General features: G+C 40.8%; 1 protein-coding gene across 1 annotated transcript in view; it reads left to right on the top strand.

Annotated features, from left to right (window-relative positions):
* The first annotated feature begins 4,284 nt into the window (after positions 1 to 4,284).
* Positions 4,285 to 25,160, top strand: part of ITGB5 (integrin subunit beta 5) — a 207,611-nt gene continuing 186,735 nt past the window's right edge. Inside the window, exons 1-2 of the mRNA XM_072616713.1 lie at positions 4,285 to 5,017; positions 24,708 to 24,793. Coding sequence (XP_072472814.1) covers positions 4,951 to 5,017; positions 24,708 to 24,793 — 153 coding nt within the window. The 5' untranslated portion in view covers positions 4,285 to 4,950. The remainder of the gene's footprint in view (positions 5,018 to 24,707; positions 24,794 to 25,160) is intronic.

Genomic DNA, 25,160 nt, shown 5'->3' on the forward strand with positions numbered 1-25,160 from the left:
GTATTTCATGGTCTGCCCTTCATCCCTGGAATCCGTTTCCCTCTGTACACTGGCCTCCATGATTCTCTTAATAGTTCCTTCCCTTCCATATTTTGTATATATTTTCCTTGTAGCTACTGTGCACATACTATCTCCTTTTCCACCTCCACCTCAAAATGTAAGCTCCCTGAGGCTAAGCTATTTTATCTTTGTTGTCATATTCACATCAGTGTATAACAGATAAGGTGCTTATTAAATTACTTATTGAATGAATGAATGTGAAGAGAAGTAACCTGAAATAAAGTTGGAAAGTTAGGCTGGAGTAATATTATGGAGAACCTCAGAAATTGATATCATATAGGCAATAGAAATATTTTTGAGTTTGAGAATGAACCCTAGTGCCCTGCAGAGAGGAAGAAGGTTATTTTTGTAGTTATGTGTAGGGAATATTGGAGATGAGAGAGATGAGAGAAAGGGAGACTAGTTTGGAGGAATGTACAATAAGGCCCTGAAAGGGCAACAGGTGTATAGGAACAGAGGGCAGACACAAGAAGGTGGTTGCAGAAGTAGAATTGAAAGTATTTGACAACTGATAATGTGAGGATTATGGGAGAAAGAATAGTCAGTTGAGGATCCCTTATCTACAGAAAAAAACTTGAAATCTGCCTTCAAAATCTTCCAGACTCAGCCACTGAAACCCTTTCCTAACCAGTGGCTCAGAGTAAGTACTTAGTAGAGGCTTTTTTCATTCACTCTTTTGTAATGGGGGATTAGCCAATGGGCGTCCATTCCTAAGGACTTGCTTTGATAGACTTGATGACTCTTTCCAGAAATGCATGATAGAGGGGCCCCCCATTCAGAGCACATGCAGCTATCCTAACTATTTCCGGTCAGCTTAATGTGCAGTGGCCAAAGTCCTTTTAATTGACTGCTGAGCCAGAACTGAGTGTGCACATAAAAGGCTTTAATAGAGGAAATCTCTCTCTCTTTTCCAATAGCCCTGGAAAGAACCTTCTAGTACAGAAAGAGTGAGTAACAGATGCTGCCACCTTATCTCCCTACCCAGGGCCTCCACGTGGTCATAAATGCACGGTCATCTCTTTCTTCAGTCTCTGTCACTGTGTTTATTCTGCCTTGATCTTAAGTGAGTATTAGAGATAAAACCAACTGGTTTTGCAATTGTAAACTTCAAAATGTTGGAAGAGCCACCAAAGATCCAACAATTAGAGTTCATGGTAGAACGTGTTGGTAAGTTAAGTTCAATGAGACCCAACCCTTAACCAACTTGCTTGACTTGGTGCACAGCAATGAAACAACTTGGTGGCATACATTATGTCCTTTAAACAAGGGAGTGACTCATCCAATTGCTATGCCACACCCAGAAGGGAACTTGGTAGGTAGAATGTTGGTAGTCACTCATCATTTTAAATCTGAATCTACTCTCCCTATGGACTGAAGTGGCAATGAATATACTTCTGGTTCCTGAGACTGTTGTACAGTTGTTCTTATAGGACCTTCTAGGTAAATATCCCTTTGTAAAATTAATTGATGTTAATTGGTTCATTTTGGGGAGAGAAGAAATTGATCAAATAGATATTGGGGGAGATGATAACTAGTCAAATGATATCATTTGCCACCAGCTCCTCTGCTTGGTTTATACTCCACCATCATCCTCATGCCCCCTTTTTAGATTTCTTTTTTTGTATTGTCTTCCCGCATTAGATTGTATATCAGTTAGGTGGCAAAGTGGGCCTGGAGTCAGGAAGACTCATCTTCTTGAGTTCAAATCTATCCACAGACACTTAATAGCTGTCCAAACCACTTCACTCTGTTTGCCTTAGTTTCCTCATCTGTAAAATGGGCTGGAGAAGGAAATGGCAAACTACTCCAGTATCTTTGCCAAGAAAATCCCAAATGGGGTTAGGAAGAGTCTGACATAAATTAGATTGTAAGTTGCTTAAGGACAGGAACTGTCTTATCTTTTTCTCACTTGTATACCCACTTTCTCTGGCACATAGTAGATACTTAAAAAAAGTTTATTATATCATATACCTGGACACCACAATGGACATGGACTTGTGAGTCCATGATGAGCAATATGAGCAAATTCCCAAATCTCCTGCATAATTCCTACGACTATGAGTTGGTAGAAGTATCCTTGCTCTGGGGAGTGCCCTGCTATGGGCTATGAAGAAGTCAATAGTTAAACTGTCGGATATGGCGGGTTTGAGGATAAAGACTGAGTAAAGACCATAGAATTTAGTAAGAGGTCATTGGTGACCTATGAAAGCAATATCAGTTAAACAGTGGGTCAGAACCTAAGTTGTAAAGGTTCATAGAGTCAGTGAGTTGAGAGTATAGAAAGCGAACATAGACTTCCTTTTTTAGAAATCTGAGCAAAATTCAATGATTATAAGTTTACTATGTGCAAGAGCATTGTGCTGGGTGCTGGGGATTCAAAGAAGAATAAAATCTTTGCTTACTCTCAAGGATCTTATAATCCTATTGGGGTGAGGAATGGCGTATATTGTTATTGTTCAGCTGTGTCCAATTCTTTGAATCCCCATTTGGGATTTTCTTTGACAAAGATACTGGAGTGGTTTGCCATTTCCTTCTCCAAGTCATTTTACAGGTGGGTAAACTGAGGCAAACAATGTGAAGTGATTTGCTCAGGGTCATACAACTAGGAAATGCACCACCTAGCTGCCCCATCTCTCTCTCTCTCTCTGTCTCTCTGTCTCTCTCTCTCTCTCTCTCTCTCTCTCTCTCTCTCTCTCTCTCTCTCTCTCTCTCTCTCTCTCTCTCTCTCTCTCTGTCTATCTATCTAAAATAGAAGGTGGGGAGATTAATAATAGAATGTGAGGTTTCGACAAAAAACTAACGGGTTGAGAGATACGAAAGATAGGATAATAACTTAGAAGATTCTAGGACTGATAGAGGTTTTATTTAGTTTTAAGTAGGGGAAACCGAAGCAGTGGGGAAGGAGACAATTCATCCACTGCCTGGTTCAAATGTTTGCTGTCATTAAGTGGAAACTCAAGGAATGAGAGGATGGAGGTAAACTAACAAATGAAGTCGAGGTGCTTGTTACTCAATGTTGAATGAGCAGATGGCAAAATGAAAAAGCGGGAGAATTATGGTCTTGGACTGAAACTGCAGAGTAAGGAAAATGATTTCACAAGCCACTGGGGAAAAGTGTTCTTATTACTTAATAGTCATGCCTGAGGTCTCCTGGGGTAGTGCAAAAGAGCCCTTCACTTGCTTTGAGCTCAGAGCTGAGATTTACTAACTAGTCGACGTCTCAGTCTTACTTAGAGACTTAGTCTCCTGGAAAATGGGTCAGATAATACAGCCTTCTGTTTGCTTCAAGAATCAGGGCTGAATTATGTTCAGAGGCTACAGTGGAATCACTATACCTGTCACTTAACTGACCTTAAATAAATGCTTGTTCATTGATTGATCTACTGCTCTTAATGAGTCCATGAAATTTGTCTCAAGTTGTCACATGTATTCGGGTGCAGAAACTCGATCTAACTGTAAAATATTACTAATATCACTGCAATGAAGCTCTTTGATCTGTAAGCATTGCTAAATATTTGGTAAAAAGGAAAATAATCTGACCTAATAAATGCAGCTATAACCCTCCCATATTATAGCAATAATGTTCTTGTGCAAACTAAGTTTGAATTCAACTTTGGGGTTCCTCTATCCTCCTCAAGTTTGTTTAAAAGAGGTTCTATAATCAAAAGAAACTGAATGCTGTATAATTGTAATGACCAAACTTGCCCTGCAGAAGAGTTAAGAAAATAAACCTTTCTTCTTTCATTGCAAAAGTAGGGGGTTGGGGGGCATGGGTGTGGTAATAGTTCGTCTACTCTCTGGTTGGTTTTGCAGATTACTCCTCTCCCTCCCCTTCCCCTTTTAAAATCTTTGTTACTTGGGATAGCTGGCTGAATTTGGGGGGGGGGGGGGCGGGGAGGGAAGGATATCTTCAGAAATTGATGTGATGTAAAAACAAAAGCCGTCAGTTTTTAAATGTGTGAATGTGGAGGGGGGGGGCGTGAGGGGGTGTAGGAGGGATAAATACATTCCCGACCCATGCTGCTGCAGGGCTAAGCCGGGCGGGTTGGGTTGCTGAACTCGCCCCGCCTCGCACTTAGCTGGCTGAGTGTCAGCTCAGGCGGGGCCAGAGGAGGGAAAAGAAGGGGAGGAGGGAAAGCAGAGGAGAAAGGGAGGGGAGGAAATCGGACGAGGCTAGTTGGCTGGCCCGCTGGCCGGCCCGGAGGGAGGAAGGGGAGGGAAGGGGAGGAGAGAACAGAAGAGAATCCGAAGTAGAAAAGGGGGAAAGAGAGTGCTGGGGCGCGAGGGAGCTGCGGGATAGAGCTGGTCCTGCAGTTACAGAAGTTGAGTCCCAGGGTGCAGAGCCAGCCCACCCACCTCTACTCCCCGCTGGGTCCTTGCTCAGGGCCAGGCCTGGCCTGCTGGAGAAGTCTGAGCCATAATAGTCTGCGGCACTATAACTTAGCTCGGCTTGCCCCGCCAGTGCTGAGGAGTGGGTGGCGGCGGCTGAGCCTGGGGGAGCGGTGCCGAGGCTCGTGCCCCTCACACAACAGGGAAGCCTTAGGAAGGGATGGTAGCAGCTGAGCCCGGGCCATTGCAGTCAAAGCAGCGGCGGCGGCGACACCCTTCCCCCTTCTCTGTCTTGGTCAGGGCTGCAAGTTTGCGGGGTCCCGCGCGGCGGGAATGAGGCTTCGTCTCTGTGGACTGGTCTTTTGCACTTCTGCTCTGCCGGCCCAGTCCGGACCCCGCAGTCCCAAGAGCAGGCGCAGCTCGGCTCTCCAGCTCCGCTGTTGAGAGCGCGTCTGGGTCTCTCGGCGAGGTTGGCGTTCCTCCACTGGAGCCCTTTCTAGCCTAGCCCAGGCGGGCCCCGGGAGCCGGGCACCCCGGGTCGTCCCCGTCGAGCCCCTCACCATGTCCCGAAGGCTGTGGCCTCTTTCTGCCTGCCTCCTGGTGATCTGCACCCTGCCCTTGAGCTCAGGTAAGTCCCAGCTGCACCCCGGGAGTGCAAGTAGAAACTTTGCAGGGCAAAGCTCGGGCCCTAGGACTCCGGGAGAGAGGTTAAGGAATTAGTGGGGTAGGAGAAAGAGGCTCTGGGACTAAGGGCATCTTCTTGTCGCCTTTAGTTGGGAGGGTAGGGGCGGGAAACGGGTTGAATTGCTTGCCACTTGTGTAGCGCTCAGAAGTTGGTGCTTGTTGCCCAGCTGCGCAGCTCCAGCCAGAGTGGATGTTGTCCTGCCTTTCCTCTCCTCCTCTGGAGGAGCCTTCTCTTGCTGCGTAAACAGCGACTTCATCTGTTCACTGAGCCCGTGCTGTGTGCTCGGAGGTGCCCACAGAGGCGGAGGAGGGACACGGAGCGAGAAGGAGCTGGGCTTCTCTGTACCCTCGGGCACAAAAGAAGTCTCTGTGGATGGATGTGGGCAGAGCTTTTGCGGAGTGTGCGAGCCATGCGGACGATGTCCTTGGCCAGGGGAAAGCTTATTGCCAGAAGTCTGAGTTTTCCTTGTGAACCAGAGGGCGGAGCCTGTAAACTCCGGCTGGGGTTTGTCTCCCTTGGCAATATTCAAGAATCTTTGAAAGTCCGATCTGCAAGGGGCCTGGAGGTAGTTCAGCCCAACCCTTTTCTTTTTACTGATGAGAAAGTTTAGAGCGTCGACTGTCGGGGATGAGTTAGAGATAGTAACGGAATAGGACCCAGGTCCCAGGCCATACTCCCCATGCCCTTGCCCTTCTATCCAGTCTTATGTTCAGTTCCAGAAAAGAGAATTCCCAGGTTTAAAGTAGCCACCCTCCAGCTGTCTGCATACACTACTTCTCTCTAATATTCCCTATCGTGAGGACTACTCTCAGGGAATCCAGAGAAACATCAGTTTAATCTGACATCTGACTTTGGAAGGTGTGTGTGTGTGTGTGTGTGTGTGTGTGTGTGTGTGTGTGTGTGTGTGTGTGTGATTTCAGTGTGATTTGTTTGGTGCCAGGAACTCTGCAGATACACAGCTAATTGGTCTACACTTTTCAGTCTTAGAAAGTTCTGCCTGAGGGCTCTGAGAATTTAAGTGACTGGTTCTGGGTCAGAGAAGAAGCTTGAACCCAGACCCTGTTGTTTCTCTTTCCACTACCCCCAAATGCTCCCATGAGAATTTTAGGGCTCCAACTTTATGACGTTCTAGCTTGGGGGAAGGGTTTGTAGTTTTCATAAATGACGTCCCGGAATAAAGACCTTTTGGCGTTATTAAACTGATGGGCAAATCAACTTTTACAATGAGGTGTTTCCCTCCCCCCCCACAACCCCGGATAAGGCAATGGGAAGAGAGAATAATAAGCATCCACATACACGCAGAAACACACACCAGTTCCCTGGGGATTTGGGGGAGTTTAACTCACTGTGCATTGTTAGCAAGTTGTCACTTGTCCACCTCACCATTCTTAGAAGCCTGGAGGGATGATTATCTCCTCCCCCACTCTTTTTTACTCCTGAACTTCACTTAAAAGAAGTAAGCATTTTGGAGGTGGGGTGTGAGGGAGAAAGGGAGAGGAAGAAAGAGAGGGAGAGAGAGAAAAGAGAGAGAGAAAGGAGAGAGAGAAAGAAAAGAGGGAGAGAAAAGAGGGAGGAAAAAGGAGTAAGGAGAGAGTAAGAAGAGGAGAAGGAGGAGGGAAGGGGGAGAGAGGAAGAAGAAAAAGACGAAAAGGGAGGGAGGAGAGGAGAGGAGGAGAAGGAGAGAGATAGAGGTAGAGAGAAAGCTGGCTCTGGGCAAATAGGAAGGGATTATTTGTAATTCAATTTCTACTATAGTTAGCAAGTTTGCTTTCATTGAAGTAAATATCCCAGAGCTAGAAGTAAATGACTTCTAAAGTCCCCTGGAGGTCTAATCTAGCAATTATTGTTGGTTTTTAAATTTTGTTTGTTTTGTTTTTTTCTTTGAATTTTCTCCTTCCCCAGAGGAAAAACACTATTGATTAGACCTTCCTCCTAGACAATGCAGAGCTTAGGAAAAACAGGTAGAAAGTTCTGTAAGAACGGGCTCCAATGACCTTTTTGTGGTTTTCCTCATTGCTGCTCTGCAGTTTCTGTCATCTTTTACCATCTCCTTCAAAAGTACTTAGCCAACTTCTAGAAGGAGCAAGGTCTGTGATAACAGGAAATTTGTCATTCCCCAGAGCAGTCATCTTTCTCTTAGTGGATTGGAGCTTCCAGAAATTTAAAGTGAGAAGGACTTTGAAAGATATTATTCATTTAATTCATTTGTCAAATATTGAGTGACTCCTCTGGATAAGCTGTTGTAGTAAGTGCTGAGGGAGATGTAATGTGCAAAGTAATAATGCAAGGGAAATTATAGGGCTAGATAGTTTAAGTGACTGGCCCAAAGTAAACGAGCTAGTTAGTTAGTGACTAAAGGAGAAACTGAAGTCCAGATCCCGGTGTCCTGAGTCTTGTTGCCCAGTCTGGTGTTTAGCTTAAGAAAAAAAGCTCTATGTTATAATATCAATTCTCTCTAGCAGGCTGCACAGAGTGCTATACGGAGTTTGTACCTTAGATGGAGAAAGCTGATTTCTAGAGCCCAGAGCTCTTAACAATAGTCAAAATTAGAATATGATATATTCTATCTTAGGAAAGTCTAGCAGGCTTTGAGATTTCCCAGGAGGGATTGCGGTTTGGCCATAGTTATACAGGTTTTGAACTCTGAAGTAACCTCGTTCAACCCTCTCTTTTTCCAGATGAGGAAACTGAGATGAAAAGAAGCTAAGTGATTTACCCAAGGTCACACCGATGGTAGCTGGCAGGGGGAAGATCGAGAAGGGAACCCAGGCTCCCTGACACTTCATCTGACAGTTTTCCATTGCACTATGCTGGCTTAGGAGGGCTCCAATTTTATTTCTCCCAATTTCTCAAGAAAGTCAAAAGCCTTTTTCTCTGTGTCACCCTCTTCCACCCCTCCCCTCTTTAAAAGCAGCACAAGTACTTTCAAGACCTTAATTGTGCTTGAAAGGGAAAATCTAACTGTGGGGTAGAGAGAAGTAGGATTATAGACCCTTTTTTCAATTTATAATATACTTTTCCCATCACAAACCTTTTTATGGCAGATAATGCAGGGATTATTAATCCCATTTTCCAGATGAAGAAAACAGGCCCGAGAGGATATATGACTTGTATAATGTCATATAACTAGTAAGTATCATGACTGAGGCAGGAACCCAGGTCTTTTGGCTTCAAAGCTTAGAGAAAGCCATGCTGCTGAAACCTTCATTCCATTCCCCTCTTTCCAGCTTTAGTTCTTAATGTCCAATTTGGGACTGTGGTATTTTACTTCAGTTGAGGAACAGGTACAAATTCTTAAACCTCTTCAAAGAACTTCACCTCCAGCAATATCCCTTTCCTTTGCAATGGCTACCTTAACACCTTGAGGATTTGACTTATCTAACCATTTCACAAAATGAAATTCCTTGGAAACGGAACGGGGGATGGTGAAATCCTTTTGTTGAGACATTTTAGTATGTCTTGTTTAGACTTAGAATCAAGGAGACCTGGGTTCAAATCCCTTTGACCAGAGGTGTGCTGGCTGGCAAGATTAGATTTGGGATGGAGGACCCGAGTTGGAATTCAGCCTCAGATATTTCCTAGCTATGTCATTTCACTCCATTTGCCTCAGTTTTCTCACCTGTAAAATGAGCTGGAGAAAGAAATGGCAAATTGCTCCAGCACCTTTGCCAAGGAACCCTTCCATGGGGTCATGAAGAGTTGGACACAACTTAACAACAACATAAGATACATACAGTATAAATGGAAAGCAATCTCAGAGGAAAAGCACTAATTATGGGGGGTGGAAGAGGGGAAAGGATGAAGAAAGGCCTCCAAGGAAAGGTGAGACTTGGCAGAGAGAGACCTGACCAAAAAGTTAGGAACAGTTGTATTCAAGACCCACCTTTGACAGGCTGTGTGACCCTGGGCAAGTCACTTAACCTCTCAATGTCCCAGGCAGCTCCCTGAAATCCTAAATTTAGGAGTGTTGATTTTCATTGCTAGAAGGAGTTTCTTTACTGGGAGTTCCTTAAGCTAATGAAATCACAGTTTAGAGCCAAAAAAAAAAAAATATGGTTTTTTCAAGTACTTTGAAATCTTTAAATTACTCTATGACTCTCAATTATTTTATTTTAAAAAAACAAAACCAAAGTGCCCATTTTCTTAATGAACACCCTAAGAATTAGACTTCACAGAGTCCAGGGAAAGCGCATCCATTCCTCTAGGATACTGAACTCTTTTTGACAGCTCCCTTCCCCCTTTCCACATTTTCCATATATAGGATGGTGAGAAAATTGGGAATTGGTGGTGTGTGAGCATTCTCTCTTCAGCCAGCCTAGTGCCAGGATTGGACATGACCAGACTTCTATTTGCTCCTTGGGTTTACATTTTAACTCAGTTGTCCCTGAACCAAGGATTTCTATGAAGGATTTTGTGGCAGAAGAGGGAAGGGGCTAATTAATTCTGATTAGTATTCCTCTCTGGCTTGTCCTCCATGCTGATTTAGCTACTGAGGCAACTGAGAATAAAATATCTACTGAACTTGGCAATGAGCCCTTTGTACTTGTTTGCCACAGGAGCTAATTTTTCTTCTTCAGACTGGTCATGGAAATATTCTCCTGAGGGCTCAAATATATTAATAACTCAGGACAGTCACACAGTTCACAGACAATACAAGCCCTTCAGAATGGGGCTGTTTGTATCAGAGCTAATAGGAGGGTAGATATTTGCAAAGGCATTTATCTGTTGGCTGAAGTTCAGTAATTGGGAACTGGTGTCTTGGTGTAGTTTGTTCATTTCTTTTCCCTTCCTTATCCCCCCACCTGGAATTGGATTAATGACTTTTATAAATTTAAAGGAGCTATTTATGTATTAGCCCTGTTTGTTGCAGTCCCCTCCTCCACTTTGATCAATACCATATTTTTTTTTAAATTTCCCCCAGTATGCAACATGGGGAAAGGTTTGATGTACAGGCAAACATTGGCGTATGCGATTAGGAAGCTGGGTCTGCTGGTTTTGCCTGGCCCCATCCCTCCTTCCTCACTTGACCATCATCATAGCTACCTTATGGGTAATAATAAGCGAGTTCAAGTCAGCACTAAGAGCAGAATTAGGAGATGTTACTTGAGCAGTATTCTGAAATAGAGATTTTGTGGCTCTGCTCAAACTAACTTAGAGGTGATGGAGGCTGAATCTTTATGGGGAGTGGGGATGGGGATAGGCAGAGGAAATAACCTGAGAGAAATAAAAAAAAAAAACAAAACACCCAACTGTCCTCTAATTTCCTTCCAGGAGCTGGTGGAGAGAATGTCTTCTGTAACTTTGTACTTCAGTATTTCTTATCAATCAAACATTTGTTAAGTAGGTACCTACTTTGAGATAGGCATTGGGGATTTAAGAAAAAAAATGAAATTCAATGAAGTAATTCAGTTCAATAAACATTTATTACGTTCTTACTATGTGCCAGGCACTATGTTAAGCACTGAGGCTACAAAAAGAGACAAAAGGTTGTCCCTACCCACAAGGAGTTTACAATCTAATAGGGGGAGAGAACATGCAAACAAATTTTCATGATGCAAGCTTTGTACAGGATAAATAGGAAATAATTAACAGTACCTGTTCTCAAGGAGTTTATAATCTAATGTAAAATGAGTTGGAGAAGGAAAAGGCAAACCATTCAGGTGTCTTTGCCAAGAAAATCCCAAATGGGGTCATGAAGAGTCAAAAGTGACAGAAACAAGAAATTTGTGTCTAATCCCTATGAAGACAGGAATAAATCTGCCCCAGTGACGAAGATGGTACATTGTACGGTCTTTGCTTAATAAATTTTGATATACACAGGATTCTAGACTGAGAACTACAAGAGACCCCAGAGGTCAATTTGGTCCAGCTGCTTTATTTTATAGATGTGAAGTGACTTGCCCTGGGTCACACTACTAGTGTATGGCTAGGATTCAAATTCAGGTTTTCATGAATCCAAGACCAACCCTCTTATCTTCACCAAAATCATCCCCTACACAAAACTACTTCTCTTAATGATGAAGAAAAGTTGTTTTTTTTTTAAAGTTGTTGAAACATGGTACTGAATGTTTTTCTGTGTTAAAGATCTACTTTGCTCATTTGCAAAATTTTTATTTGCAATAGTATGGTTATAGTCATTATCACCACTCCCTTTCTGAATAAAAGTTACGATGTAGAATCCAAATTGCTAATTATCTCTGGCTTCTCCCCATTCAATTTACTGGATGGATGCCCCAGTTTTGGATGCTTTTAAATCCTGCATGTATTTTGGCTACTCACTCCCTGAGGGCAGTGGTCTCTAGACTGGTGCCAAGGTGACCTAAGAATCAAGGTGCTTGGGGGAGGAACCATGGTGACTCTTCCTCCTGCCTTTTTGTGGCTTGGCCAAGAGAGATTCAGCCAAGAAGGTCATCGTGATTGCAGGATGTGACTTATGGAGGCGTTAGTTTATAAAAATCCACATAAACATGTTACATGTCACAATTAGGGCAGAATGACAAATATTAGTGATGTTTATAAAATTCTTCTGAGAATAGATTCCATTATTCCCAAAGGAAATGCTAATCTTCAAAGGAGACGGTAATGACATAGACCCCAAAAAGTTGAAAACTGCACCTCTCTAGAAATCTAATCCTGGAGTAAAAAGCATTTTTTATGAAATGTAAGATTTATGTTTCTAATATATTTAACTTCTCTTTTGGGTTTTAAGCTTTCTTAAGTTTGGAATCATATTTATAATTCCAAGAATTTTTCCCACAGCTGTTAATAAACTTAATAAAGTCAGGAAGACCTGAATTCAAATCTGACCTCAGATACTAGCAGTGTGACACTGGGCAAATCATTTGGCCTTCTTTGCCTCAGTTTCCTCATTTGTAAAATGAGCTGGAGAAGGAAATGGTGAATGACTCCAGTATCTTTGCCAAGAAAACCCCAAATGGGGTCAGGAAGAGTCCAGCACAACTGAAACAATCAAACAATAAACAACAAAAAGTTAATAAAAATTACTGCATAGGATTGATGTTCAGGAAATGGAGATTATGGAGTATAAGGCAGGCAGTCTGAAAGTACTATGTATTTGTATCCCCAGCCCCTAGCACAGTGCTTGGCATATTGTAAGCACAATAAATGCTTTTTTATCCATCTATTCATTCATCTATCCAGTCAATCATCCATCCATCAATCCCTTTACCCATCCATCCATCCATCTATTCAAAGTCCAACTTATGACACAACCTGACTTTAATTTCTTAATCTCTTAATGAACTAGGCAACTCTTTAAGACTATAATTTGCAGTTCTGGATTGGTAGAAGAGCTTTCCCCACAATGAACTCCTTCCACCAATGGAATCCTGGTCTGTACCCGAACCGTACCCCATCCTCATGTGGTTAATGCTAAATTATTTGCAGATGCTGTAGGAGTTAAGTGAAAAGTGAATTGGGACTGGAGTAATCAGGAAAGTCTTCAGAGTGATGAGATCCCCTAAGAGGTTGGTAGGATTTAGATAGTCAGAGGGAAAGAAATAGCATTCTAGGTGGGGAAAAAACCAAGCTCATAAGTTCATAGATAGAGAGCCAGAAGGAATGTCGGGACATCATCTAATCCAATTCTCATTTTATAGATGAGGAAACTGAGGTTTAGAAAGGTTAAGTGAACTTGCCCAATGTCACATTTCAAGTAAATAGCAGTGCCAGGATTTGAGTCCACTTTCTCTGATTCCAAATCAGAGGGAAGGCAAAGAAGCAGGAATACTAAGTAAGGCTTGTTCATGGGGCTGGAGGATGAGCAGACTGGTCTGCCCAGAGAGCAAAGACTGCATGCTTAATACTGGTAAAAATAAATCACATGTAAGTAGTTCATTCTTAAAGTTTTCCAAGTGTTTCCCACACACCAAGTCCCTGAAGTAGGTGGTTGCAAATATTATTATTATTCTCATTTTGTGGATGAGGAAACCAATGTTAAATGACTGCTTCATGATCAAAAAATATAATAAAAAATAATAAGTTGTATTATGGTATTTTATGGATATACAGGAAAAAAAAGAATTCAGAACATAGGTACTTCATTGCTTCCTGCAAGACTGTCTCTTATCTCATACAAATCACCCTACCATTCTATAGTCCTTCTGTTTTTACCCTCATTCTTAGGCTCTCCCTTCTTGCTCAGTTATGGGCAACAAGGTGGCAAAGTAGGTGGAACTGGGAAGACCTCAGGGAAGACCTGAGTTCAAAATCCAGCCTCAGACCCTTACAAGCTGTGTGACCCAGGATAAGTCACTTAACCCTCTTTGCCTTAATTTTTTCATCTGTAAAATGAGCTGGAGAAAGAAATGGCAACCCACTACAGTATGTTTGCCAAAAGGAAATGAAGAATCAGACACATCTGAAAGGACTGAACAATTTAAAAAATCCTCATTTTCCAATTGCCCTTCTCCTCTTCCTCCCTAGCCACACAGTGAATTCTGTTAAGTCTTACTTTTTCTTTGTTTTAGAATCTTTGAGACCAAAGGGCCTCCTAGAGTTCACAGGGGTTTCCCTTCTATGTCACAGGAACCACAAGCCTCTGACTTGGCTCCTCCTCTACTCCTACCTCCTCCTTTATTCCTTCCTCCCCTATGAAGGAAGCCCTGGATCCCAAATCAGACCCTTCTTTTTGCCACAATCAAAACTCCTAATTCTTCCCTAATAGTTGCCTAATAGTTGCATGTGTATGTATGTATACACATGTATATATGTACATATATACACATATGTATTTACACATGTACACATACCCATGTATGCATGTATGTATATTGTGTGTGCACACACATATATATGTGGGAGGAAGTCCTTTGCATAAAGTACTTTACTTTTTTGATAGACTGACTACATAATCCTCTCAGGGACAATCTGAGTTTTAAAAGTAAGAATGTTCATCCAAATGAATCTCTAATTGGCAGAGATTCTTGCAGAGTTTTGTTTTTGTTTTCATTTTTTAATGGAAGATTTCAACACCAGAATCCAAAAGGATTTGCAGGGATTCTTCACAATTTCTGTGAAATTGCTGTTTTCATTTGTGTGTGTGTGTGTGTGTGTGTGCATGTTTATTTCAATATAATTGTTTTCCTTTTTAATACTAAGAATTTTATTTTGTGCATTTAAAAATATGCTGAGAGAGATCCATAGGTTTCACCAAACTACAGAAGGGTTGGTCCATCATACAAAAGAGGTTAAGAAACCCTAAGTTAGGTTCTGCAATTTGGCTTGCTGTGGACATAGCCTTGTGGTACAGTGGATCGTGTACTGGGCCTGGAATCAGGAAGACTCATGTTTGTAAGTTCAGATCCAGCCTCTAACACTTACTAGATGTGTCACCTCTGGGCAAGTCAGTTAACCTGTTTACATAACCTATTTCATCAATGAGAAATACAGTATTGTAAAAGTCCTTTTAGACAAAAAATCAGATGAAAGCCATAGGACCCTAGGTCTAGAACTAAAAGAAACCTTAGAAATCACATAGTCCAGCCTCTTATTTTATATTTGAAGAAACTGGGACCCATTAAGGTAAGTGACTGACCCAAGGTCACACAGGCAGTCTGTCTCAGAAGATGTGAATGCAGGTCCTCTGACATCAGCACCAGCCATTCCATCACTAATGGGAGGCAGCAGCAGGCTGGATTAGGGGTGAGACTGTTGCAATAATTGAACTGTGAGGTCATCAGGGTTTAACATCTGGAAAGGAAGAGTGGAGGTAAGAAACCTTTCAAAAGAAGATTCAGGGATTTGTAATCTGGGTTCAGATGTGTCTGATTCTTCCTGACCCCATTTGGGATTTTCTTGGCAAACATACTAGAGTGGTTTGCCATTTCCTTCTCAGCTCATTTTACAGATGAGAAAACTGAGGCAAACAGGATGAAGTGACTTGCTCAGGGTCACATAGTAAGTGTTTGAGGACAAATTTGAACTCAGGTCTTCCTGACTTCAGACCAGGCACTCTGCCCACTGTGCTACATAGCTTGCTAGATAGGAGAATTATTGAAGAGAGAGAAATTCAACAAGGAATAACAGATACTTATCATAGATTTAAAGCAGGAAGAGACTTTGGAAATCACCTAATCCAGTGTTCTTCAACTTATAGGTAAGGAAACACAGGCCAAGACAAGGAGAGTAATTAGCCCAAGGTAGTAAGTACCAGAGCTGAGATTCAAATCCATTGGGTTCTCTGATCCCCTGTATTTGGGGCTGTTTTTCTAGCCTGACCGTGGTGCAAGGATAGCACTGGTTTTATTTTTATTTTTTAAGATTATGTCTTGCAGTAAAGCTGAGAGCCTTAGAGCACTGAAAAAAGTATTTGAGTTGAGTTTGAGATCGGAGGTCACAGTGTAATAGAAAAGTAAATGTGGTCATAGACTGTTTTTACTACTTCCTATTTTGGTAACCTAGCGTGACATTCTGAACATCCAGCTTTTATTCCTTGCTTCCTTTCTTTGAATACATACATATAGTGGTTCTGAGTGACTCATCCAGTGAGCCAAATGCCCCATTCTCTGAAATATTAGTATGTTTAGAGAGTAGAGAGTCCCCAAATAAGTAAAATCACCTGGCAGAATTTCTAGAATGGAAATGGATTGGATACGTTGGTGAGATATGGGAACAATTTGGCGTGGTCATACATATTGTCAAATCTTCCAAGTCCTTTCCAGCTCTAAAATTCTGTGATACTGCATACCAGCATGTACCCTCTACTTAATTTGAGGTCAGAATCTATAATACTCCTCTTTCAGGAAGTCCTAATGGCATCATACTCTTTAGGATACACTTCTGGATGGTTAAAATAATGACTAGTATAATAGATGAGAATTTATTGCATTCATTATTAAGGATAAGGACCAGACCTTTGATTTAATTGATTCTCCTAAATGGAGAAATTCCCTCTTCTAATTCAGTTCAGCAGCATCTCATCTTTTTTAGACACTTGTCCAGAACATTAACAAGTTAAGTGACTGCCCAGTTTCTGCCCAGCCATTATGTGTGGGGACACGGTGGATAAAGTGCTGGACTTGGAGTCAGAAAGTTGTTGTTCAGTCATTTTTCAGTTGTGTTGACTCTGTGATTCTTGGCAGAAATAATATAATGGTTTGCCGTTTCCTTCTCCAGCTCACTTTACAGATGAGTAAACTGAGACAAAAATGGTTAAGTGACTTGCCCAGGATCACACAGCTAGTAAGTGTATGAGGCCAGAATTGAACTCAGGAAGATGAGTCATGAGGATTTTATGTGGGATCCAGAAGGTAACCATGGGAACTCATTGAACAGGGGAAGGGTGGGAAGATGACATGGTCAGACCTACAATTTGGGAAACTCACTAACTCTTTGGGAGATCCCTTACTGAGGGCCCTTTACAGTCCCTTTGGCCTGGTTCCCAGAACAGTTTATATTCTCTATAGATGTGAATGTATGTTTCTGTAAATGTATTATTTTAATGATGATGGTATTGAGTAGAGATTTCCTTCTCCATTGTCCCAGAGAGATCACTTGTGTCTGTTTAGGTTTCTACTCTAAGGCTAGGAAGAGCTAACCTGAATCACCGGCTACTTGAGTGAGTCCTTCAGTTCCTTTGCATCTACTAAAATCAAGTGCAAGTCATGTCATCATTTCTCTGATGTCATGGTCTTCTTCGAAAATGAAGGACAAACACACACACACACACACACACGCAAACAAAAAACAAACAAAACAATCTACTAAAATCAAAATGCTATTTTTATCACCATTTAATTATCCTCAGCTTCCTCTTCTCGCTTTCATGTCATGCCTAGATTCTTCTTTAATTTGTTATATTAGAAGCATCTCATTTTCTCACACTCATCTCCAAATCACTTCATATCCCTGGACCTCAGGTTTCCTGATCAATAAAATGAGAGGATTGGACTCAGTGGCCCAAGAGATACTTCCCAGCTCCCAGTCCATGATCCCTGTGGTATATATACTTATATATACATACACACACACACACACACACACACACACACACACACACAATTTCCTAGTCATAAATATTAAGTGAAATATGTATTTAAGCAATATTTATACAATGTTTATTTATTAAATACAAATTTAGAAAAAAATATAATTATAGAATAAACATTTTAGAATCAAGTTAAAAGGCAAATGTTTGTCTTAACCCAAATGCTCAATTCTAAAACTCACTTTGTAAAATGTTTGCACATAAGTAATCTTTCATCTCTGTTGCTGAGTTGTTTTTTGGTCATGTCTGAATCTTTGTGACCCCATTTAGGTTTTCATGGCAAAGATACTGGAGTGGTTTGCTGTTTTCTTCTTCAGTTGATTTTGCAGATGAGGAAACTGGAGCAAACAACTAGGAGGTGTCTGAGGCCAGATTTGAACTCATGAAGATGAGTTTTCCAAGCCCAGTCCTCAACCTACTGAGCCACCCAGATCTCTCATCTTAGCTAGCTTGGGACCACTCCCTTGAGAAAGCATCAGTTACCTCCCCAGTGGTTCATGAGGTAACTCATAGTTTTTGGACTTTTTTGAGAGGAAAAGAAAGAGCAGGTGCTTGGAAACCCTAGGATGGCCTGGCACCATATGCTTTTGTCCAGGCTGGTTGGCAGGGTTGATCTAACCATGTTCAGAATATATTATTAAAATGATGTTTTTAACAAAACTGGTGAGAGAAGTCATTGGTAATGTTATCATTATTACAAAGGTTTTGAAATTGGTATATGAGAGTATTAAGCAACATGTCTGTGGTCACAAAATAAATTAATGAAATAGATAGAAAGGGAATGAAAGATGCCAGGTTTTTCCTAAGTGCTATTAAAAGCCACTTCTCTCTCAACTCCAAATAGTCAAGCCTTTCGGAAATTTTACAGTACTATACATGGAAGTAATGGACTTCTATATAGACTGTCCTGTGGTGCAGTGAATAGAGGCTCATCTTCCTGAGTTTAAATCTGTCCTCAGACATGTCCTAGCTGTGTGACCCTGGGCAAGTCACAACCCTGTTTGCCACAGTTTCTTCATCTGTAAAATGAGCTGGAGAAGAAAATGGCAAAGAACTCCAGTACCTTTGCCAAGACAATCTGAAATGGGGTCATGAAGAGTTTACACAACTGAAATGACTGAACAACATCAGAAAGTGTCCTTTACCCAAGCATCTTTGCAGGCTGGCACAAAAATTTAAGCTAATGGGGATCATTATGATGCTAGATTTCTGGTGGAAAGGGCACTGAGTTTTGGAATCAGGTAACCTGAGTTTAAATTCTGGCTTTGTCACATACTACCTCTGACCTCCCGCCAAGTCACTTGATACTTTTGGATCTTGCCTTCTTCTTCTATAAAGAGGTTGGAGTATGTCAAGGATTCTTAATCTTTTTTTGTGTCATAGTCTGGTAGTTTGGTGAAGCCTATGGACCCCTTCTCAGAATAATGTTTTTCAACTACATAAAATAAAATAGAAAGGAAATTAGTTATATTGAAAGACACTCATCAAAGAATTTAAAAAACATAAGTTTGTGATCAGAAAGTCCAGATGATGGCGGAATAACAGCATGGACTTGCTAGCGTTCTTCCCCCAAATCCAGCCAAATACCTGTAAAAAATGACTGTAAGCAAATTCTGGGGCTTCAGAACCCACAGAATGATGGAGTGAAGCAAATCTCCAGTCAAAGACAGCCTAGAAGTCAATGGGAAGTGTCCATCATGCCATGCTGGGAGCAGGGCACAGTCCAGTGTGGGCCAGGTAGGCACAGATGGGACCTGAGTAGGCCTTGGTGGGACTGAATCTTGGTCACCTGTAGTGGTTTCCAGACTTCATGACCCCAAAACACTGAGGATAAATTGGAAGGTCAGTGGAAAAAATCTGTGGGACCTGTGTGAGAGAGTAGAGTGGTCTGACCCAGCCCCAGGGTGGTGGAGGGGGTGGAGGAGCCCACAGAGAAGGAGCCCACAGCAGCAGCAGCAGCAGCAGCAGCAGCAGCAGCAGCAAGGCTAGTGGCAGTGACTGTTTCTGGAGCTCTAGGCTCACAGATTGTGAGAGATCGAATGTCTGCCAGTTTACCCCCTACCCCCACTGGAGGCAGAGAACTACCTTGACAAAAAGCTCAAAAGTCAAGTAAATGGCTGGGAAAATGGGCAAAAACTGGGAAAAGAATCAGACTATAGAGTCTTATTTTGGTGACAAGGAAGACCAAAAATTTACAAACAGAAGAAGACAACAAAGTCAAAGCTCCTACATCAAAAACACTCCAAGAAAAATATGAATTGGTCTCAGGCCATGGAAGAGCTCAAAAAGGATTTTGAAAATCAAGTAAGAGAAATAAAGCAAGAATTAGGAAAAGAAATGACAGTGATGCAAGAAAATTATGAAAAATGAGTCAACTACTTGCTAAAGGAGACCCAAAAAAATGCTGAAGAAAATAACACTTATGAAAAATAGACTAACCCAAATGGCAATAGAGACCCAAAAAACCAATGAAGAGAAGAATGTCCTAAAAAGCAGAATTGGCCAGATGGAAAAAGAGATCCAAAAGCTCACTGAAGAAAAGAATTCCTTAAAGATTAGAATGGAGCAGATGGAAGCTAATTACTATTTGAAAAATCAAGAAATTTTAAAACAAAAGCAAAGAAATGAAAAAATAACAGACAATGTGAAACATCTCATTGGAGAAACAACTGATGTGGAAAATAGATCCAGGAGAGACAATTTAAAAATTATGGGACTACCTGAAAGACAGGGAAAAAAAAGAGCCTAAACACCATCTTTTAAGAAATTATCAAGGAAAACTGCCCTGATATTGTAGAACCAGAGGGTAAAATAGATATTGAAAGAATCCACTGATCACCTCCTGAAAGAGATTTGAAAGCAAAAACTCCTAGGAATATTATAGCCAAATTCCAGAGCTCCCTGGTCAAGGAGAAAATATTACAGGCAGTCAGAAAGAAACAATTCAAGTATTGTGGAAATACAATCAGGATAACTCAAGATCTAGCAGCTTCTACATTAAGGGATCGAAGGGCTTGGAATATGATATTCCTGAAATCAAAGGAGTTAGGATTAAAACCAAGAATCACCTACCCAGAAAAACTGAGTATCATACTTCAGGGGAAAAAATGGTCATTGAATGAAATGGAGGACTTTCAAGCATTCTTGATGAAAAGACCGGAGCTGAAAAGAAAAATTGACTTTCAAACACAAGAATCAAGAGAAACATGAAAAAGTTAATAGGAAAAAAAAAATCATAAGGGACTTACTAAAGTTGAACTGTTTATATTCCTACATGGAAAGATCATATTTGTAGCTCTTGAGACTTTTCTCAGTATTAGGGTAATTGGAAGGATTATATAGATATAGAAAGAGGGCACAGGGTGAGTTGAATATGAAGGGATGATATCTAAAAAAGTAAAATTAAGGGGTGAGAGGAATATATTGGGAGAAGAAAGGGAGAAATGGAATGGGGCAAATTATCTCTCACATATAAGAGGCAAGAAAAAGCTTTTTCAATGGAGGGGAAGGGGGGAGGATGTAAGAGGGAAAGAGTGAATCTTACTCTTATGGCATTTTGTTTAAGGAGGGAATAACATGCACACTTAATTTAAGATGAAATCTATCTTATGCTATAGGAAAGTTGAGGGGAAGGGGATAAGCAGAGGGTGGGGGAATGACAGAAAGGAGGGCAAATGGGAGGAGGGGTTAATTAGAAGTAAATACTTGTGAGGAGGAATAGGGTCAAAAAAGAGAATAGAATAAATGGGGGGCAAGATAGGATGGAGGGAAATATAATTAGTCTTTTACAATATGACTGTTACGGAAGTGTTTTGCATAACTACACTTGTATAACCTATATCTAATTGCTTGCCTTCTCAGTGGGGATGGGGAGGGAGGGAGGGAGAGAAGTTAGAACTCAAGGTTTTAAAAATGAATGTAAAAAATTGTTTTTACATGAAGCTGGGAAATAAGATACACGATGGGGCATAGAAATCTATCTTGTCCTACAAAAAAATGAAGGGGATAGGGATAAGAGAAGGGAGGGGTGTGATAGGAGGGAGAGCAGATTGGGGGAAGTGGTAATCAGAATGCAAGGTGTCTTGGGGTGGAGAAAGGGGAGAGATGGTGACAGAATTTGGAACTCAATCTTGTGGAAATGAATGTTGAAAACTAAAAGTAAATAAATAAATTTTTAAAAAGTTTGTGTGACTGACCCTGACAGACAGCCTTTCTCATAAATGCAAGGATCTAAGACAGCTCCAAAAGACTCATGATGAAAATGCCATCCACATCCAGAGAAAGCAGTATGGAGTCTGAATGTAGATCGAAGCATGCTATTTTCTCTTCTTTTCTTTTGTTGTTGTGTTTCTTCTTTCTCGTGGTTCCTCCCATTAGTTCTAACTCTTCTTTACATCATGACTAATGTGAAAATATGTTTAATATGAATGTATAAGTAGAGATTGCATGTTGTCTTGGGGAGGAAGGAGAAGATGGGGGAGAAAATTCAAAACTCAGCATCTTATGGAAGTGAATGTTAAAAACTAAAAATAAGTAAGTTTATTTTTTTTTAATGTTCACAGATCCAGGGTTAAGAACCTCAGGACTCTCTAAGGTCCCTTCCTGCTAATAAATCTGTAATCCTGTATCCTAGTATTATGATTAATACAGGGACTTGGATGACGACCATGTTGTTTGTCCTTTGTTTTCTAACAGGACCATTGACATTACCAGGGTAATGTCTAGATCTGTGAGTGAATAGGATTTAAATGAGGCAGAACTGCATAGTCATCAGTCTTACTCTCTCTTCCAGAGTCATTGAAGTTCAGTGGCAGGACGAAAGTCAGGACCAGTGGTCACGGCCCAGGATGCAGTAGATGACCTTTGCATCTTTGATGTCTGACCAAGCCACTGGGCAAGTAGATGACATGGATGAGGATGAAGAAGAAGGCAGGCCCTGAATGATCTGCTTAATAATATAATTTGGAGCTACCTACAGGCAGTGAATTAATGATTGGGAGATTCCCCATCTCTGGGCTAAGTCCTTTCCAGCCTTGTTGGTAATAGTTAACAAACATTTATTCAGCTCCTACTACCGGCTTTTTCAGTTGCGTTAGCTCATCTGATTCTTGCAACAAGCCTGTAAGGTTGCTGTATAGGGTGGTATGAGGGATATTACAGATGACGTGATTTCTAATCTTGTCTCTGCTCTGTCACCCTAAACGAGTAATTTCCTGTCTTTAGACCTTTTATGCATCTGAAATAGTGAAGGGGTTAGGGTTTGGACTAGACCTTGAAAATCTTTCCAATTAGAAAATTATCTCCCCTTAACAGATAGAGATTGAATTTCTAAGAGGTGAAGGGGTGTGCCTTAGGTCATATGACTAATAAGCCAAGATTCTGGACTTTTGATTCCTATTTAAAAATCTCAGATGAGATAATATTTTTAAAGTGCATAGTGTTGCTCCTAGCACATTGTAGGCATTATATAAATACTTATATAAATACTTATTCTTTTGTATTCCCTTTCTCTAACTGAGGATTATCTCCATTGACTCCATTATCCCACCTGTATTTTCTCTCAAGTCACTAATAAAGGGCTTGTCTGCTGGTTCCTCTGTTAATGATCAAAAAGTTCAGTATGGGACACAGCCTCCTCACAATATCCGTCATAGCCTCATCTCCAGTGTCAGCCTTCCTGGGGGTCAGGACTCTTTTTGACCTGGATATTCTAAGGACTAACATTTTTATAGTACTCAAATGCTTTCAAAAGCTTTTATATACACCACCTCATTTGGGCCTCACAGTAATAAGGTCAAGAGGGTATTAGAGTTATTATTTCTTATAGATGAGGAGACTGAAGCTCAAAGCTTTAAGTGGCTTGTCTGTGTCTAATAGCTCATAATGTCAAATACAGGCAAGATCTGAACCAGGTTTTCTTTCTTCCTCTCCTTCACCCCCTCCCTTCCACTTAATAGTATTGTATTTTTTCAATTACATGCAAAGGTAATTTTCAACGTTCAGTTGTACAAGGTTTTGGACAAGTGATTCCAAGATTTTTTTCTCCTTCCCTCCCTGCTCTTCTCCCCAAGATGGCAATCAATCTGATATAGGTTATACATGTACAATCATATTAAGCATATTTCCACATTAGTCATATTGTGAAAGAAGAATCAGAACAAAAGGGAAAAACCATAAGAAAAAAAACCAACACAAAAGAGAAAATACTATGTTTCAAACTGCATTCAAACTCATGGTTCTAACTCTGGATGTACATAGCATTTTCCATCACGAGTCCCTTGAAATTGTCTTAGATCATTGTATTGCTGAGAAGAGCTAAGTCTATCAAAGTTGGTCATCACACAGTACAAGTTTCTCCTGCGAACCAGGTTTTCTTCAGTCCAGGCCAGCATTCTTTCCGGTAAAGAAAAATAATGTATGGTGACTTTTGAGATAACATTTAAAAAATGTTAGTAGGAAGAAACCGTTCATTTCAAAGCTGCTATTTTTGCTAATTTTTAAAGCTGAAGCTATTTGGAAATAGCTGGACAAATTTTGTTATATGAATGTAATGGGATGCTATTAATTCTAATGCCTCCTCTCTGTTGATCATTTCCAACTTATCCTGTATAAAGCTTATTTGTATGTAGTTATTTGCATATTGTCCCTCCTATTCGATTATGAGTTCCTGGAGAGCAGAGGCTGTATGTTGCCTTTCTGTGTAATCCCAGTGTTTAGAACAGCTTTGAAAGCTATAAGAACTCTGATCAAGACAATGACCATCTGTGATTCCAGAGAACCAGTGAAGGAGCTTGTGGGTGAAGGATGAGATATGGTTATTTGAACATGACCAGTGAGGGAATTGGTTTTTCCTTGGCAATACAGATTTGTTACAAGAAATTTGTTTTTTCATTTCCTATTGGGATGGAGTGGGAGAAAAAGAAAATAGATTTCTCTCTATTAAAAAAAAAAAAAAACATCCACACCAATTTCAGTGTGGTAAGGAAGAAACCATAGTTAATTTAAAAGACCAAAAGTTTCTCAGATTGTTTCTTGACATGCTGTAGAATTTTGCCAGAAACAACAGTGGCATTTTCTTTCTTTCTTTCTCCTCACTGATTCTGTATTTCAAAGGTTTGCATGCCTATTTGAAAACAGGTTAGATGGTGAAGTGAATAGAGCACTCCTTCTTGGAGTCAGGAAGGCTCCTCTTCGTGAATTGAAATCTGACCTCAGATACTTACTAGCTAAGTGATCCTGCTCAAGTCACTTAACCCAGTTTGCCTCAATTTCCTCATCTGTAAAATGAGCTGGAGAAGGAAATGGCAAACCATTCCAGTATCTTTGCCAAGAAAACACTAATTTAAGTCACAAAGAGTCTAACATAACTGAAATGACTAAACAACAAAAAATAAACATTTATGTTAAGAGTGAGGGTGTGATGTGGAGATCTGTGGTGATAAGAATGGAATAATGAAATGATGAATGTTTATGAAATTGTTGCTGAATAGCAAGAGAGGAAGACATACAACTTTGAGTGTTTTCTGCTCAACAAATGGTCCCTTGATGGCATATAGCCTTCAACTCAAAGGCTTTAAAGTGAGAGCTTAGAACTCATTGACTACTTTTTTTTTGTTGTCTTTGAAGGTCTCAACATCTGTACAAGTGGGAGTGCTACCTCCTGTGAAGAGTGTCTGCTTATCCACCCAAACTGTTCTTGGTGTTCCAAAGAGGTAGGAGTGGCAGGAGGGTTGAGGGTTGCTGTTAATAATCAGAGTTAACAACTGTGTAGTGTTGTAAGATTACAAAGCACTATATATATGTACATATATATAAAACATTTGATTCTCATCACAATGCTGGGAAATAAGTGCTATTGTTATTCTCATTTTACAGATGAGGAAACTGAGGCAGACAGAAGTGAAGTGACTTACCTAAGGTCACACTAGTAAGTGTCCAAGGCTGGATTTGAATTCAGGTCTTCCTGAGTTTATGCTCAATGCTTTATCAACAGTGCCACCTGGTTACTTCCCCTAAAGGTGCTTGAATAGAGACCAATTCCTCCTTTCCCCTACTCCCACCCCATGCTCTACACATAGT

This window comes from Notamacropus eugenii, chromosome 5 (genome assembly GCF_028372415.1).
Source record: "Notamacropus eugenii isolate mMacEug1 chromosome 5, mMacEug1.pri_v2, whole genome shotgun sequence".
Taxonomy (NCBI): Eukaryota; Metazoa; Chordata; class Mammalia; order Diprotodontia; family Macropodidae; genus Notamacropus; species Notamacropus eugenii.